General features: G+C 34.9%; 1 protein-coding gene across 3 annotated transcripts in view; it reads left to right on the forward strand.

Moving 5' to 3' along the window:
• Nucleotides 1–2,921: 2,921 nt before the first annotated feature.
• DIP-lambda (Dpr-interacting protein lambda) overlaps nt 2,922–18,984 on the forward strand; it is a 28,965-nt gene continuing 12,902 nt past the window's right edge. For all 3 annotated transcript variants that reach the window (XM_064679028.1, XM_064679030.1, XM_064679031.1), the window contains exons 1-2: nt 2,922–3,435; nt 17,979–18,300. In XM_064679028.1, coding sequence (XP_064535098.1) covers nt 18,180–18,300 — 121 coding nt within the window. In that variant the 5' untranslated portion in view covers nt 2,922–3,435; nt 17,979–18,179. The remainder of the gene's footprint in view (nt 3,436–17,978; nt 18,301–18,984) is intronic.

The raw sequence follows: 18,984 nt of genomic DNA on the forward strand, positions 1-18,984 counted from the left end.
TATACTCGATTAAGACATGTCCGTCTGTATGAATATTTCGATCTCGGAAACTACAAAAGCTAGGGACTTGAAACGTAAAATATATATATGTTATATTCCCCTCTATCATACGTTAAACGAACTTATTATTCTTTCTTGATAACCAATGCGTGACTTACTAAAAAAAGATAGAGTTAAAGATAGAATTTAAAGGAAATGAGCTAAATTGTTGAAAGAAAAATTGTTAAAAGCGCCTAAATTATCAATTTATGACTATATAGAAGACCCGAATTCTATTTTTCTAAGCGTAAAACGGAAGCGGAAGCGAAATATCACAGTTTTGAGTTGAAGACGTTGGCAATTATAGTATATGTTACATTCACTGCGTAGATAGAGGATATATTTACAGAATGGAACTCTATGACTTTCACACTAAGCAAGTTACAGCCTAACCCGAAAATTACGAGGTGGACGTTAGAGCTGCAAGAATTTGATTATGATTATTATAAGCAAATGCACGATGTGGATGCCTTATCAATAGTTAAAATACGATCATGAAAACAGATGCGAATAGTTTTGAAACGAACCGAATAATTTGTCTGACTAAAGGTAAAGAAGAACAAGAAGAGATGAAATTCTTAGAGAAAGAGAGCTTAAATTGTTGGAGAATGGAATAAATAAATTTTAATTTATTTACCTGAACAATTTTAGGACCAAGTTATTTATAAATACCACGACAAACAAAATGTTAGATGCCATCGGGAAATCATACTAGTTTCCTATTATGAAAGAAAAAGTTATAAGTCTTATTGAAAACTGCTTAAAATGTATATCATACTCACCTAAGACAGGAAAGGAGGGTGGAATATTAGACAGTATGCCTAAGGGTAACAAACCATTTGACTTATTCCACTTTGATCATTACGGCCCATTAGATAATAGCAGGGCAAAGAAGTATTTATTTGTAGTAATAGATCATTTTAAAATATTTGTGTGACTGTCTACAACAAACACAAAAAAAAGCAGGGAGGTTAAAAACTAATTAAAAGATTATTTTCGATAAATAATTAAAAAAGATGTGAAACACAAGCAAATGGGCAAGTGGAATGGAATATTGGGATATTATATATTAAATAATAGAAAGAGTTGCGTATACATGTGAATTCTTTATAGTTATATTTAGAGTTACAAAGTTTTGTAATATAATTTTGCTTAAAAGTACATTAACTTTGACATTTTTAGACACTCAGAATTGTGCCAACAAAAAGTTTCCTAGTACAATGTTGTTTGGATTAGCGCAAAATGAAATACCATATTATAAGGAATATGTTTAATGTTGAGAATTATGTTATGGTAAAAACCTTTGATAGCACGGCAGCATTTTTGTGGGTCAATTTTTGTGGTTTAGAGTTTACAAGGTGGCTCATGCGGTCATCAAGACCCCGTTGCAGTGGCAGCGATATGTTCCATCTTACTGGGAAGCCTAGCGGGTGAAATACGATTATCAAGCGATCTCGCATAAAGATGATAATTCCATTAGAACAGGCGATTTATTCATAATAATTGCTGAAGTGCTGCACGCCTTTCAGATAGAGAATCATTTGAAGGTTTTCAATTCAATTTTACTCCTTGCCAACAAGTGCAAGCTCCTGTGTTGATCTTACCTGAGCGTTTGTCATATTTTTGAGTGGTAAATAATGAATCTCATTACAATTACGGGTAACATTTTGTTCCGGTAGGTCACCTTTCCCGAATGGTATCGCGCATATTGGTTTGCTGGCGGTCAGTCGTAATATGGATTTAAGCTCTGATAATGGGCCCACGCCAAGCATCAAACCTGCGGATGTTATCTAAAATGTGGTGGAGAAAATGTTTTGAATTTACTGTAATAAAAGAGGTGGGCTGATATACATATAGCTAGTCAGCTTTGGACTGGATTATCTGAATTTACTTATCAATTGAAATAATTCGAGATTCGTTCATTCAAATTTAAAATAAATAAAATAAAATTTTCAGAGCTCAAGTAATCTAGCTTTAAAAACAAGTAATTCAAAAGGGAATGGGGTGGTACCAAAAAAAGTGAAATATTCATAGTCTATGTATGTACAACTTTGTGTATTTATAGGAGAATATATATTTCAAAATGCAATTCTGTAGCATTTGTTAGAAAGTGTTAGAAATGAGGAAACAGATTATGCAGATAATTTCGCCAAATATTACAAATAACGGGTAATTTTTTATAAAATTGTTGACAATATCTCTATTATAAATAAAACGATACCAGCTAGGAAGATTATTTTCTTTTTATCGTTCTAGTTTATGATCTTTTCTGAAACTCATTTGAGACGTGCTTTACATTGTTCGCAAATTCCACCCCTCGGTGGAAAATGCGTTAAAAATGGCTGTATGAATGAGATATGAGTTTCAATTTTAAACTCTACACTACACGACTATAATGGGCGCAAAAAGTTGATTCTTACTTTTGTTTCTGAATCGGATGGATATCAAACTCACATTCAAATAGCGTTGTAAATCTGTATGTAAATTATATTTTAACTTTCTGATTTCAAAATTGTGCGCGCAGATTTGAAAATTGATGTCTAGAATTAAAAGTAAAAAATTTGGACTGGGTAAGGCCGGGAAATACCAGCTGAAAAGGATTTAAAGTCCACATCAACACGTGGTGGAATCTGTCTTGCTCTCTCTTAACTTCTCTCTGAGTAAATAGGAATGGTTACGGTACTGTCTCTCCAACCCCTGCCATGTTGACGCCAATGGGAGCGCAGCATACACACTCCCCGCCCATTGAAGGGGCAAGCGTCCGCTTCGGGATACAGCCGAGCCTGCCCGATGTACGGGACTTAAGCATCACACGGTACGTACAGCTTATCACTAGCCGACTTTGCTCAGTTTCAATCAGAGCTTGTCGCGGGACGGTCGAGTTTAAGTTCAATTAAATACAAATAGTCGGCGGCAACGCATTCGAGGCTCGTACCCAAGACGTGCATTCCCGTCGTTGCGTTTATAATTGGCTTAAAAGCGTGCATACATATGAGTGCATATATGTAGAAATCAGGCTGGTGATAATTAAGATATCATAGACTCAAACTATGTATTTTAATTCATAAAAGTGAGCTAGCTGGCAAATTCTTAACCACAACAAATAGATGTCGTCGAAGCATTATATTAATATATTAATCGACAGCTTAGTACGTTAGTAACTAGTATGAATGTATTCATGTTTGAAAATCGCCCGATCATTTGTGCAATGCAAACATGCATAAAATATTCATTTTGTTAAGAGTTTAACTAGTGCAGGACTTGAAGAGCAATCGCGACACGAGCATTCCGAAATCGCTGCTGTTTTTCACACCATGGACAGAAATGCAATACAAACAAAAAGGAAACGGCAAATACTGAATGAAACTGAATGCATTTCTCTCCATTTCTATTACTGTAAGCATATAATTATACATTGCTTTTCTTTTTTCTCTTTTTTTTTCTGTTAAATTTTTCTTAATGCCTTAAGTGCAAACGTATTCACCGAATGCACATTAAAACAAGTTAGTGAAAAAGCATCTCTGATGTGCCAAAGATATAATTCTCTTGTAGACATGGTCTTACGGCCTCGCAGATTTCCGAGGAGGATTGTGTATATCGCAGTTGCTGAGTTCGGTTAAGATATCTTGATTTTTGAAAAGTTTTCCAAACAACCAATTATTCTTATGGAGCTGTATGACATAGTAGTCCGATGTTGACAAAATTCTAAGAGAGCAAGAGAGATCTCGTATGTGTTAAGTTTGATTATGACATCTTGAAGGACAAAAAAGTTGTTTAAACAATAGTTTAACAAGTCGATCGGCAAAATATTCGGACTCTGACGATCCTTCATGACTAATTTGCTGATTTTGAACAAGAAAATAAAAACTTTATAATAAAATACGTATACATATTTTCGAAATACCAAAGGCTTAAGTACGAAATTGCAATCTTATTTTTAATGTAAGTTAAGTTTTAAGTTAATTTCCTATATTGAAATTGCCAGCTACTTAACTCTTATTGTTATTATTATTATGATTAGTTTTATTATTAATATTCTAATGAATTATCCATTTTAGTATGCCCCTAAAAAGCGTCTTTTGTCAAGAGATATCTAACTCATTGAAGGCGACATCCTCGACTCTATAAAGTACATTTGAACCTTCTTCGCCAGTGTCTACAACCGATTCCATATAGCAATGTCAGTCTGTCTGTCTCTGCAATTACACTCGCTCGAATTTGAACCAATTTATTATACAGCGATCTACTCGAAAGCAGAACTTTTGTATAAAGAATAACATTAGCATCGGACTTTTATATTATGTGCTTACAGTCCTTGGCAGATCAGTTGTCTAAGCGACTTAATCAAGTGGGAATCTAAATAGCGAGTGTATGGATGTAGTATTGTTTTACTCGAAGATCGTAGTGGCCAGTGCCTTATAAAAAGGTGTAAAAAGCTTCTAGTCGAGTGTGCTCGATTACAAAATCTCCCGTAAACCTCTCATTCAATTTAATAATTTGGCTTCGAATTCTTCAAATATCAGAGTCTTTCATAAAATTAAGTCTTTTCCCGATATTTTGCAAATGTTACGAGATATCGACTAAAAATGAGTAGCTATTTCTATATGCTTGTCAAATTGCAAACCTGTAGCTCTTAAAGTTTCCAGGATCGACATACTAATAGAGACGGACATTTAAAAAGGGTATAAGAAGATATAAGGTATAAAAAGAATTTGAAACTCATAGTTTACAAGTAGAACTATTTACTATAATTATGATTTTTTATCTGTGTCGGTTATAAGGGCAGCTTATAAATTTTGTACTAAGAACTCAGTTTACTGTGATATATACTTTCATTGGAATGTCACTGATTATTCATTCCCAATGCTGTTGGCTTACAAGTTACACAGACACTGTAAAAAAGGATGAACTCGCGACGTGCTTCTATTTATCTAATAAATTTTAAATATTTTTTGCAGAATATATATATATATTTTTATAAAAAAATATTGAAACTAAAAAAATACATTTTTTTTCCGGAATTGGTATTAATTTTAAAAGTCTACATTTGGCGAAAAAATTTTTCTTATCAATAATAATAATAACAAAAATGTTAATTTACGAATATCGTATGGTAAATCTTAAATCTTAAATCTTTTCATCAACCGCGGCTACAAAAATTTAATTCTGTTGCATACTGATATTGGCGCAGGCTACATGGTATCTTCTGACGAGGTATAATACATACTTGATCAGCATCAATAGCCAAGTCGATCTCGCCATGTCTGTTCCTCTGTCCGTCCGTATGTATGCCCAAGCATCTCAGAACCTGAAAGAGCTAGAGACTTTGGTCCTCTAATTGCCCGCGCAGTACGAGTTTGTTTCTGATAATCGATAACTTGCCCCGTTTCCAAGCAATCGATAAAAGTCGATAAAGAAAACCTGTTTTTTAAGCAAATCTCGTAATGTTATAAGAGCTAAATTCACCAAATGTACTTTCTCAATAGTATATATATATATCTACACAACATACCGACCCACCAATTTCCATGGGACACTAAGATCTACCCCAGATTATCAATGTCGGTTAAGAAATACAGAAGATATTAAAGAAAACGATGGCAAGCCAGGTAGCTAATGCAAAGTTCCAAATATATATGCACACATATATTCATGATCAGTAGTAATTAAGGGTGAGTGGTACCCTGTGATGGGTTTTTTTATATAGTTGCAGTAATTTGATATTATAGCTGGGAGGGATTAGGAGAACAGAGGAAACTCATTGAAAAACAATATGATCAATGCAATGAAAGCTATATACCTCAACCCGTTAAGTAGGTGAAAAGTGTTTCTCTAAGCTTGAGCTTCTGGTGTTGATAGTCTGATCTGGGTATCTTCTAGTCGGGCACACCCGACTAGGGCTGTCTTACTTGTTTCGATATTGGAAGCAAGTAGGAAACATGTGGAATGTTGACAGGCAAACCTACTATTACAATTGTAAAAAATTAATTTCAGTAATATTTTTATGTATATATTTACATACATACAAAGGCAGCATATTGAAAAATATGGTTCGGTTTGGGATTAGGCTGACTTATAATTTTGTAAAACTGGTTCAGTTCATAGTAATAAAAATTAAGGATAACTCAGTAGATATCTATTCAAATATCCATAACAATTGGAATACCCTATCTAAAGTCTTATATATATGCGCACAATTGGTTTAAATCCCTACATTTTTGACCCCATTGTTTTTTTGTTTAAGGTAATTGAGGTTTATAGCAGTTAGCTGATTAGCAGTCATTTAAGCAGGACAATGTCTGTTTTATACTGAGAAATATTTATTCCATCAACCCTGGCATTTTAGCCCACATTTATCAATATAAAACTGTTTCTCCTGACTGACTGATTACTTATCAACACATAGCCCAAACTATATGCACCAGAAAACTGAGATTTTCGCTCAAAGAATTGGAGCGTAAGACTTTTATGAAAAAAATATTTGAGACATTTTTACACATATCGGCGAATCCCAGCCTCGTTCGTGGAAAATAAGGATCAACGTATTTAAGGGTGAAGTTTTAAGTTTTATCCGATCGGCTTCAAACCTTTTTCAAAGCCCTTTAAAGGAACGTATTATATTTACTTATTTTCAAAGTCCTACATAAGAACTTAGTACATACGTGTTTCAATGATTTCGAAATCTTGCAACAGTATTAATAACTATTTGATTGGCTTCTAACTTATTTTTAATTATTCTTTATAAATTGATTTTATACGTTTCTCGCCGTTTCCACTGTTTAAGGATCCGTATCAACGGCTCAGGAAACGAATATTTCGGATTCAAGATTCTCAACTCAAGACTAACATAGACGGAAAGCGTTGTCGATTCCAACTTTTTGTTCTTTATTCAATGGAGATTTATCCTTTTTTCAAATATCTATGTAAAATATAATTATGGACTATGGAGATTGGGATAGAATGGGTACAATTCTATTTTCACGAGGCGAACGGGTGAAAAGGTTTAATCTAACATTTTAAGCAGAAGAATCTCCACGGCGAAGGCTGGGAATACCTGCTAGTAGAAATATATAAAATCACAATACATGTTTCATGCCTACAAATTGATGTACATATATTTGAAACGTATTGATTTGCGAACTCTGGAATCTGTCAGCTGAACAAATTCATTTTCATATATAGCAATTGCTGCTGATGGGAGTGATTGCCTTTGGCAATTTCTCAGCATTTAGGAAACTCATTTAACGATTGACCTTTAGCAACGCTTTTAATTTGTTTGGGGGTCTTATTGCTTCTGTTAAAAGTATTAAACCTCTGTTTCGCCAAACAGATTCAAGACAAAACCACATTAAAAATTTAATTTGAGGCGAAAAATCTAAATTAAAGTGCCGGCGGCTATTAAGTGCCTTGTGCGTTGTATTCACGGAATGAATACCACAGTAGTGCTCAGCTGTCATTTAACCGCAGATTCTATGCTTGGCCTATCGCAGTTCCCATCCCAATGAATACAGAGCTGCTTGGATGGCTCCCCTCAGATATAAGGTCTCGTCTCATCCTTTGCCTTGCTCGTCGTATCTAATGTAATTGAATTAAGTGGCGACTTGTTGATAGGGAACAAAGTCAACAGACACGGTACGCTCCACAACTCAATTGGGCACAGGCACGGCAAGGCATGAGGCACGAGGTGGAAGGGGTGCGGGCTCAGTTTATGAAAAGCGCAACGGCTTAAAGACTGCCTGTGAAAGGAGTATGGACTTTTACAAATATACATACGTATGTATATTGGCAATTAAGTTCTTAAGCGGAACCGAGCAGTATCATTTCTATATGAATACAGAGTATGCAAATGTTCATAATAGTCGCGCGTTCTTCTCACTTCTTCCAGTGCGAGCACACGCTGAACCCATTTAAAATTGGAATAGTGGTTGCGTACAAACACATAGATGTGGCAGAAGGAGGGTTATCCAACCACACAGCAATGTCTCTCTGCCTGTCAGTCCTTTCGCCAGTCTTTTCGTATATACCATATGTGAGTGTGATCTCAGAGACTATAAGAGCTAGATTTATTTTAAATCATCGATAACATCCGATAACATCCAGTTTTTTTTTACCATATGACAGAGTATGTAGAATAATTCACATTTTAACTAAGCCCCTTTTCCTCCTTCACTTTCATAAAGCCATATTTGGAAGAATAATCTTAGGACATCGTATTAACACACAGTTCGATCCTATAAGATTTCATAATGATCGGACAATTAATTTCATTAATTTATCAATGGTTGTCCTAAGAATAGAAAAATTAAAACTGAAAAGCCTAATCAAGTTGAAAATATATATCTAATAGCATTATGGAGCTATTTTATAGCATGTATCTCCTATCTTCAGGGTATCTCCCAAGCGAGCAGTCCCGTCTCGAGCACTCCTACTTGTTTTTCTTTATTATTATTACTACTACATAGTGACTCTCCTGAGACAGTGCATCGAATGGTCTCCGTACAGTGATAATTTAGCGTCCCATCTCATTGTTCTTTGTGTTGCATGGCAACTTTTGCCGGACAACTATTTCAGTTGCCTCTTTCTCTGTACGATTGGGTACGCCTCATAAAAGTGTCGGCCCTTTAAGTACATAAGGAAGTATGTATATGTAAATATACATTGCACGACTTTGTAATACATGGAAGTAAGTTGTGGGAACAATTCCTGCCTAACATTAAAGGTAAAATATTTATTGCATTTTGTCATATTAGGTATATGCTTCAATTCATCTGTAGCATTATTTTTTAAAATCATTATAATTAATTGTGCATGAAAGCTGTTTAATTAGTGCATATGTATTCACAGTAGGGGTGCTCTAGTCGGGAGAGCCCGACTAGGGGATATTCTGAAGCTTCTTCTATCAACAAAAAATATTTGAGATCACTGAACCTATTGAAGAAAGGTGAAAATAGTAAATTTTGTTTTGCAAATGTATATAAAAGGCAGAAGAAAGCATCGCCGACCTCATAAAGTACTACAATAGCTAGACAACATTTGTTTTTTGTGTATGTATAAATATAAGGAAGCTAGAATTTATGTTGAGACTGGTTCAGGGTATCTCCCAGTCGGTCACTCCTGACTAGAGTATTCTTACTTGTTAATTTTCGTTTGTCATGCATCCTTTAATGCAAGGTAAAAGGGCAACAGTATTAATGTGTCAAAGAAGGTATTAATATTGAAATTTCGCTAATTTGGGTCGCTTTGAATTCAATTAGTTTGAATCTATTTAATAACATAAAGATGAAGAACACATTTCAATTGGTACATTTTTTCGTAAACGCCGCTTGTTGCAGAGTGTTTTAAACTTATGGAGTGATATCCAATAAGTAAAATGTATACATATATATATACGTTAACCTACATACCAAACACAGTTTGAACTGCTTTCGAGATATACTCATTAAAAAAGATTTATACAGACGACAGACGAACGGCAATATCGCACCCATTATCCCAATATCAATGTATATGCTTTGATATTTTTTATCAAATTCGTACATATATTTCCCACAAGAACAATCAGTCGGCAATAGATTTTTTTATCATTAAATATAGCTCACAACTGATATATGTCAGCTAGAGTATTTAGTCTTCGACGTCCCGATAAAAGTTCTTCTTTCCGGCCCTGCAGCAAAAACGACAATCAGGAATCACAATCGGAAAAGTACACACGAATATATATGTATATGTATATGAATGTATGAGTGTGCGTAGGGCAAAAATGTTGAAAATGCTTGCGCATGGAAAAATCACATTTTTTCATTATTGTCATGAAATGGCCATCTGTCCCTTTGGTCAGACTTTCTGTTACAGGCAGTGCATATGTCGGAACCAGCAGGATTGAACCAGCCTATGATACATATGTCTGCCATAGAAATGATCGGTCTGAAATTCAGCTATTGTACGAAATACTTTTTGGTTTATCAAGATTTCTTGAAAGAACTTTATTACATTTATTAGTTTCAGTATTTTTTCATATTAACTTTTGACCAGTATAACACAGAGCTGAGATAGGAAAGATCAGTTAAAATTATTTACTAGTTTCATCATGCGCATTATATAGTTACAGTAGGTACGATCGGTCGAAAATTAAGACCTATAAAACAAAGCGTTTTCAAGGTATCTGAACATAATATTAATATTATAAAGCTATACAGGAAGAATCAATCAAAATTGCTTACTAGCAATATTTTCCAAAAGTCTACAAGCTTATTAAGGGAAACCCACTTTTTGTTTGTGTTCAATTGTCAAGATACCTATCTTTTTGGTGTCTCTGAACTGCCAGATTACAACAAAATGAAATAATCCTTTTACCTTTTAATAATACTTCAGTTTAAGAACTGTGCAAAGTAAATTAAACAAGAATCCCATAATCAATAATGCCCGATTCGAAAATATTATTATTATTCTGTATATTATGATTATTATAATTAAATTTTTTTGTAAGTAAAGGATATACATAGTAACAAACTATCAATCTTACTATAGGAAAGCAATACAGCATCCTTGCATAAGCCTGAGATTCGATTCCGGATTCTAGTTATTCATAAAATGTAGGTTGTTTAATTATGTTCTTATACATATGTATGTATATGGTTAAAGTCTTCTTAACATCACCACTTTATTACATGGCTGCTATAAGATCAGTCGTAAATTAAGGTTACTATTCTCCTCTTATTCTACTCTTCAAATTATTGTATCAACAGTTCAGTGAGGGTATTTAAGTTTAGCTACTTCTTTTCGATTTTGAAATTTGCATCCCGGAAACAATGTCTAACACACATCTGCTACAGAACTTGCCAAATCTCACCGTTGTTCGGCTGAAAGTAACGAAAACATTCAATATAATTCGTACTTTCATCATTGACTTGCAAGAGACAGGAACCGTCATATGTGATAATGCTGCTATGCAAATGTGAAGAGCTTTGACTTTCGCACTGACACTTTAAAACACCGCCATTTATGCAGAGTACTCGCTGTGTCACAAAATGGAACTTAGTGCAGCCCTTGTTGTTTTCAGATGTAGATAAGTGAATTTAACGTAAAAGCTCATGTTGGCAAATAAAGTTCAATAAAGAACGTAAAAACAATAATATATATAATAGAATGAGTACTCTTAGGACGTGACTCCATCAGAACTGGCTAAACATATATGCGTGCTTAAGTATAAGGTACCAGACCAGAAGATACTCTATACACAATTCAGTAATGGCAAAAAATATATGACTGGGGCCATAAACAGGGTATAATAAACAGGGTATAATGAACGTGTATGTATACATTGTCTTGACTTGCTGACTCATCGTTGATCAATGTACAGCCCAAACTGAAAGATCTAGGAAATTGAAATCTTTTCTGTAGTTACCTTATGTGGTTTATTTTTGACTATTCGGAAATGGAAAATGGGGTTACAAGAACTGGTGTGTTAAGCTTCGCGTCCGCATTTATTTCCAAGGATTATGTAAATTAATTTGCTACGTTTCTCACGCCTTTCGAAAAATCCACGACTCTTGGGTTGAAATTGCGAGTAAATATTATTGGGATATTTCACCACTCCTGTGTGAAAAATGAAGGAAAATGCTGTCTGGCTTTATTTTAAGTGCTATTGAATCGGCCTTAAACATGTTAAGGCTCAACATAAGAACTTAAAAATTTCACTCGCAACTGTAATATGCGGTAAAACTGTTGTATGAAAGTTTTTTGTTCGATTAGCTTCAAAACTCTTCAAAAACACTTGATAATTAAACATTTTTAAGTACTTTATGAAAGTCCATTTTGGATGTGTTAAGCTTTTTATACCTTGAACCTTTTGAAAATGGATATATTGATGGATATAGCCATGTTCATCTCTCTATCCGTCCGTCCGTCCCTGCCTTCATTCGTATGTATGAACACGTCGATCTCAGAACCTATAAGAGCTACAGACTTGATACTTTATGCTACAATTTAAATCCTTTTGTTATTTTGGGAATATACGAATATTTTATATTACAAACCGATCTACTGCTGAAAATATCATCAAGATCGGTTAAGAAACACAGAAGTTATAAAAGAAACCGTGTGGTTATTTTTCTATTCTCTAGATCTTAAAGGTTCTGTAATCAATGCGTTAGTACATACGATCTAGACCTTGATCGACTTAGCTATTACTGCTTATCAAGAATAGATACACTTTATTGATGTGGAGAGGCTTACTTCTGCCTGGTTCATACATTCGTACAAAACCATTATACCCACTTAACCTATTTTAAATGGGTTCAGTGTCCATTTCAACTAAATTAGCAAACAAGCAAATAACAATACCGCGAGGTTTCTTGCTTGACAAAATAAGGTTGTCTTCGGCAAGCCGAAGATTCGATACCCTTGTAGACATTTGCCTTAATGTTTTGCAGATATGTAAGAATAGTGAAGCTCGAAATTAATTGGTTTGATGAAAAAAAAACATGGAAAACAGAATATTTTGCCATACAAAAACCAACTTTTCGACCGATAGTTCCTATGGCAGCTATATGATATAGTAGTCCGACGTTGATAACTTTGCTGAATATGAGGAGTCAAGATTAGATTACCTAAAAAGTTTTTCATTGTTGATGCTGATCTGGAATATATATACTTTATGTCTGCTGCTATTCGTTACAAATTTCATGAGATAATTATAATAAGGGTATAAAAAGATATATACTTATATATATATATATGTATGTATATGTAAACTGTTTTTCGGACATCGCCCAAACTAATGTTAAATAGTATAAATAGTAATAATAGTACTAGAAGAACAGTAAAGTATACCTGTTACTTGCGTTGACTGAGGTCCGTATGGTAGAAAATGATGGCCGAGGTTAATACATTTCAAAATATCCATAAAACTGCAAAGAAAAGTGAAAAAATATGTTGATTGCGGCGTTTTACTTGAATTCATTAATTTAAAATAATTTGTTAGCATTTAAAATGTAAATTTCTACATGCCTGTGTGGGAATGGGGTTCAAACTAGTACGGATATACGTTAATTTTCGCACGGTTGGAATCAAACAAGGCCCAGGCAAAGACTGATGGTAATGCACATTATTTTGAGTACAGCAAATGTCACAGCTTCAAACAAGGAAAAAAAATTAATTTTTTTTAAAAAAAAAACGCTTTTCTCTTTATCTAGAGGCAAAGCAGGCAATGGGTAGGCCTCGAACATGAGCCTGATTTGCCTTCGCATAGCTTGCCCGGCAATGACAGCGACAGCAGCGACAGCAGCGAAAACGGCAGCTACAATGAAAACAAGAAGGGAAACAAACAATAAGAAAAACCACAAACAATTTAAATGGATTATGTGTTTACACTCAAAGTGGGAGTGGGCAGTGACCAGGCGAACAGCGGAGCACGAGTGCCGCCTGGGCGGGAGCTAAGCGGTGGCAGTGGCAGTGTTGCAAATTGATGGTAGCTCTTCGTCATCAAATGGACAAACAGGAGCACTACGCCGATGCCAAGCTGCTCGCCTGCCCACCAAAGCATCAGTTGGATGAACGAACTGACAAGTTCAAGGCAGTAGCAGTAGCAGTGGCTGCCAACGGAGGGACGGAGGGGCAGAGCAGAGCATCTGGGTATCTGGTGGTATTGGTAGTCCGGGTGCTACAAATGTAGGGATTACGCTTGAGCGCAAGCATTGCGCTCGTCGTCCATGCGTGTGGATGGATATGTCCATGTTTCTGTGCGTTTACTTGCTCGTTCACTTGTTTTTATTTGTTTGTTTTCACAAACGGAATTGTTTTTAATGAGATTTCAGACGCAAATCTTTTTATTTGAATTTTTATTTTAGGCCGTCGGAAATGCTCGACCACACCAGTTACTTCTGATTAAAAATTGTGGCGAATGGAATTTCGAATTACCCGACAGTGCACAATTTCGAAATTCCGCATCCGGATCCGGCAGCAGCACAACGTATATATACATACATATCTGTATCTCTTAGTGGCCGAACCAGCAATCCGGTCATGCAAATCCACATGCGTAATGTCCAACTGAATGCACTATGTATGTACATACTTACATACATAAGTGTAAGCATTGACTCTGCATTGTGCATTGCTGCTAACCATACTCATGGCTAGAGACGACTACTTTTCGGGTATACCCTTTTAAATTGGACATGGTTTGCAACAGACTCGTGTGATTTTAGCTGAAACTGAATATGAATAAATGGATCAGCAGGCACTTTATGGTGATGGCAACGATGTCACAGAAGTAACGAACGGAGTTGGGTTTGCTGCGGTCGAGTCGAGGGCTGATGTTCGGTGTGTGTGCAAAAGCAAACATAAAATGTGGTAAAAGCATTTTATGCAATCGCATTGCTTCACCAACAAGCAGCCGACAAGCACATGGGTTGGTCATTTGCAAAATCCTTTGATTGAAATCGTTGAGAATTAAAAATTCCGACTGAATATTTTTCCTTATTTTAACACTCTCTCTCTCTCCATCTGAGCGATTAATTGTTGATGAATGACCATTACGCACATGCATCCGGTTTCGCACCAAAATTGATGGCTCTGATTTTTACAAGCGATTCATTATATACAAACGTCTCTTTAAATAATTGTTAACATGTGAAGGACATACGGGTTCAAATTAAAGATAATATATGCAATGCTCTAGAAATATAATAAAAATTGAGTACAGCAGATATACTTTATATTTCATTACTCAGCTACAATTCTCAATGTAAAATTATATTGACTGTTGGCTTGTAAAGGCTGTATTTCATACGCTGAACCCATTGAAAATGGGTTTGTGCAAATGTATGTAACATGTCCGCTTGTCGGTCTATCCCTCTGCCTATCGGTTCATCCGTCCTTATTTATAAAACTGTTGATCTGAGAGCTACAGACTTGACCTGGCAAACTTTCAAACTTCAAGCTTTTCGAATACTAAACCTATGACAATACGTTATTTTAAGCTTGTGGAGAATGGAGGGTAGCATCCAAAAAGTGAAAATCTGTGCATACTATACAAGAGTCTCAGGCGTCTCTAGCTCTTATAAGCTCTGAGATGTACCCTTTTACCCATTGATATATATCTGCATAGGAATATAATCTTTTAATGTTTTAATTGTAAATTAATTATCTTTTTAGAGTATATCCTATGTTAACAATCATTTAAGGTCACGTTTGTATATATTGTATCGCTTGTAAAAATCAGAATCAATTTTGATGTGAATTCAAACCATGGAATATTTATAACCATAGATACATACATACATACATACATACATACATACCTACATACCTACACACCTACATACCTACATACCTACATATCTACATACCTACATACCAACAAACATACGCCTCCTGCTCCGGCTCCTCAGCTTCCAGCGTTGAAGCCGCCTGCGCCTAATTCATAGGTGAAGCATGCAAGCCTTTTTAACATTTTTGAGAATCGAGGAGGAGGGCAGCTATAATAAATACGTTTTCTTATTTAAATTTTTCGTACAACAAAAGAAATTGGTCTGCTATTGGTATAGAAGACCATTTACATGCATACATACATACATATATACATACATACATATATACAAAATCAAATCTGGCAACATTATTCTTAGTCAAAATTCATGTAAATTCATTCAATGGTACCCTCAAATATCCTAAAACTTGGTCAAATCTCATCAGATTTGATCAATTTTCATTATTCTTGTATTTTTATCTATTGATAGAGTTCGAAAAATAATACTTGTACCCATGTATATAGCGCTAGCTGCCAACGTTGTCATTTTGCGAATAAACGAGTATTCGATAGCACAAAAAGATCTCCGATTGGTTATGATTTTGCAATTGTGATTGTATTTGTGTATTGTGCTGTGTTTTAATGCTTTTTGAATTCAGCTTCTTTTTTTCGATAAACTTTTCCTTCTTGGAAGGGTTGTAAGATATGAGGCAATGGCAAACAGCTCGCATGGCTGAAGGTATTTGCGAGCTGCACATCGGCAGAGGTAACTATTTTTTTTTTTAATTTTTATGAATTCTAGTTTTGTGTTAAGCTCGCTTCTGGTTTCTGTAGAATAAAGTTTAGGGCATCCTCTAGTCGGACAACTCTGACTAAAGCACTCTTTTCTGCAATGTTTTCTATTCTCATATATGTATCTGCAAAACCGTAAGGAAAAATTCTACAACAGTATTAAGTCTTTGGCGTGCCAAAGATATCCTTACTTTTCGGTTTTCTTTATCAACTTTTATCAAGATGCAGATAACTATCCGCTTATAATGGAGTCAACTTTAGAGCGAGAAAATTTATGCGAACTTAAGTATTTATGGCTCCTTAGGCTAGACAAGCAAATGAAAGGCACATATTAAATATGAAACATTTTCTTAAATTTAAAATTGTCTTATTCTTAAATACTTAAATATTTAAGAATATTGTTTCCTTAATTGTGAGCACAGCCCACTCTTCTTGAATTAGATGTATTATTCCACCACTTTACACATTTTTGTACACAACTTGAAATTTTGGTTAAGAAATTCCGCTTGGCAAAGTGAATTGCGCGACGCATTCCACAACAGGAATTTGGTTTTAACTTTGGTTGCCTTTTGCCCTTTCATTTTATGCCTTTCGGTTGAGAAAATAGCTTTACAAATAAAGATAATTATTGCATTAACAGCACACAACATGTAAATATACTAGGAAATGTAAGCCCGCCCGGGGCTCTTGGGGCAATGTATATTATGGTTAAATATTATAAACAAATTGTATTGTATATGAAATCCTTTTACCATAGAATAGGAATAGCTTTCGATTAGCTTTGGTATGCAAACATCAATGTTCATTATATATTGATCATATATTCGAATTTTGGTTTAGTTGTTTGTACCCCGATATGACTCATGTCATGCCCCGGTTATAGTTCTTGTGAAATATCCCCTTGAAACTGTGTCTTACTCAATTAAATCGCTAGATTATATTGTTTCCATTTCATTCCGTACGGCGATTGCTCCGCTTGTGGATGTTAGTCGAGAAAGTGGACACCCTTTAATACAAGGGACGGTGGCATTGTTGATCTAGTACTAATGCACTCCTCCTTCAAATCGAAACAAAATTGTTATTCCTTAATGGTCTAGCAACTCAATGAGAGTAATAAGCCATTGCATTTGGTGATGCGGAAAGACGAAGCCTCGTTAGTTGTCTGACTGTCTACGAAAAATAAATTATTTTCGTGGAGTCTCCCTTTACTAGTTCAGTAGACAATGTTCTCGTTGTGAGCTTTTCTGAAATGACGGTCAGATAAAGAGCTCGTTCATTCTCCTAATGGGTTCTGCTTAAAATCTTCTCTGCACAAAAATGTTATTCTGATCTAGTCATTCCCATTCTGATATAGTGCATACTAGTCACTTTATATATCACCATCAAGGTTTTGAGTTTGAGTTAGAATGCAACTGTGGAGTCGGATTGCATTTTAAGCTTTCAAAATATTTTACTTTTACGCTTCCTCTCACTATTCCCCGCAAATGTTTGAAACCCTAGCGCTGTAATAATATTAATGAAAATGAGTGACTGATCAACCTACAGCTAGGAAAATGAAATCATCATCAGAAATATCGCTGATTAATTATGGTAATGGATGTGACGGATGGTCTTATATATTTGATCTATATTTTTATTCCTTTTTTATAATTTTGGCATGAAGTATGAAACGCATAAAAGGAGAAATCTCCGACCCCATAAAGTATATATGTACATACATATATTCTAGATCAGCATCAACCGCTGAGTTAATATGAAATCTTCTATGTTCCAAACATATCCATACTTTCTCGTTGACAGTCATAATATATATGAACAAGGAAATGCGGGGTAACACCTCCTGCTTTTTGTATAGCATATTTATTTAAATACAACTATTTTTCTTGTTGCTTTTCAGAATTATTTTTTTGGAATGTACTTTAAGTGATGAGTTGTTAACAAAGACAATACTTGGCGGAAATGCTTCTATGGATTAAGTAAACGAATATCACCAGCAAGGGATCAGCTCGAATAGCGAGATTTTTATTAATATTTTATAAGATAGTAAGTTTTTGGAAGTACCTGAAGATCCTTTGACGATCAGAAGCCTGCGATTAAAATGAAGACTGCCCCAATGACTCAGACACAATTCTGCGTGAGGACCTTAGCCTCCGTCACACTTTTGTTGCTCACCGGATTATTGTGCACAGAAGGAAGTCATTCGTTACCAAATATACAAGGTAAGAGTGGGCCCTTGACATATGTAAATATTACTTTTCATTTTGTAATGGAATGTGTTCTTATTAATTATTTCACAATTTCGGAAAATTGAAACCTTTTTTGGGGAAAGTTTTAAGTTTCATCTGATCGACATCCAAATTATTTTAAGGGCCCTACTTAAGAACTTAATAGTAATAATAGTACGTGTTTTATTCATATTTTTACATTGGTTAAAATAATGGTAAGCATAGAAGCTATATATTATTTCTAGAACCCTAAACCCATTGAAAAAGATAAAACAAATAAAATGCTCTTTTGCCTATCAATGAAATCATTAAGAATGGACATCCACATTCTGCTTCTAAGTATGCCACGGAGCTTTTAATACCAAATTTGGTTGTGACTTTCGTATAGTGTCGCAGATACCTCCTCCAAATAAAATATGCAGGGGGAAACTAGAATTTTTGTGCGCCATCTAGAGAATCTCTAAGTCTGGCACTCCCGACCAGAGCAGTCTTAGCTATTTTAAATTCCTTTTCGTGAAATTATCACAACTTCTGCCCCTTTATTTAAGAGTATAAATAACCATGTGGTGCTTTTTACATTTGCTTATTACATTTTTGCTTTTTTTATATCCTTTATTACTGTGCTATATAAAAGATTTTTAATTATAAAAGTCACACCTGTATACCTGTGCTCACATA

The sequence above is a fragment of the Drosophila montana genome, unplaced genomic scaffold (assembly GCF_035044405.1).
Source record: "Drosophila montana isolate Dmon_TW-CO22-7 unplaced genomic scaffold, ASM3504440v1 contig_1963_1, whole genome shotgun sequence".
Classification (NCBI taxonomy): Eukaryota; Metazoa; Arthropoda; class Insecta; order Diptera; family Drosophilidae; genus Drosophila; species Drosophila montana.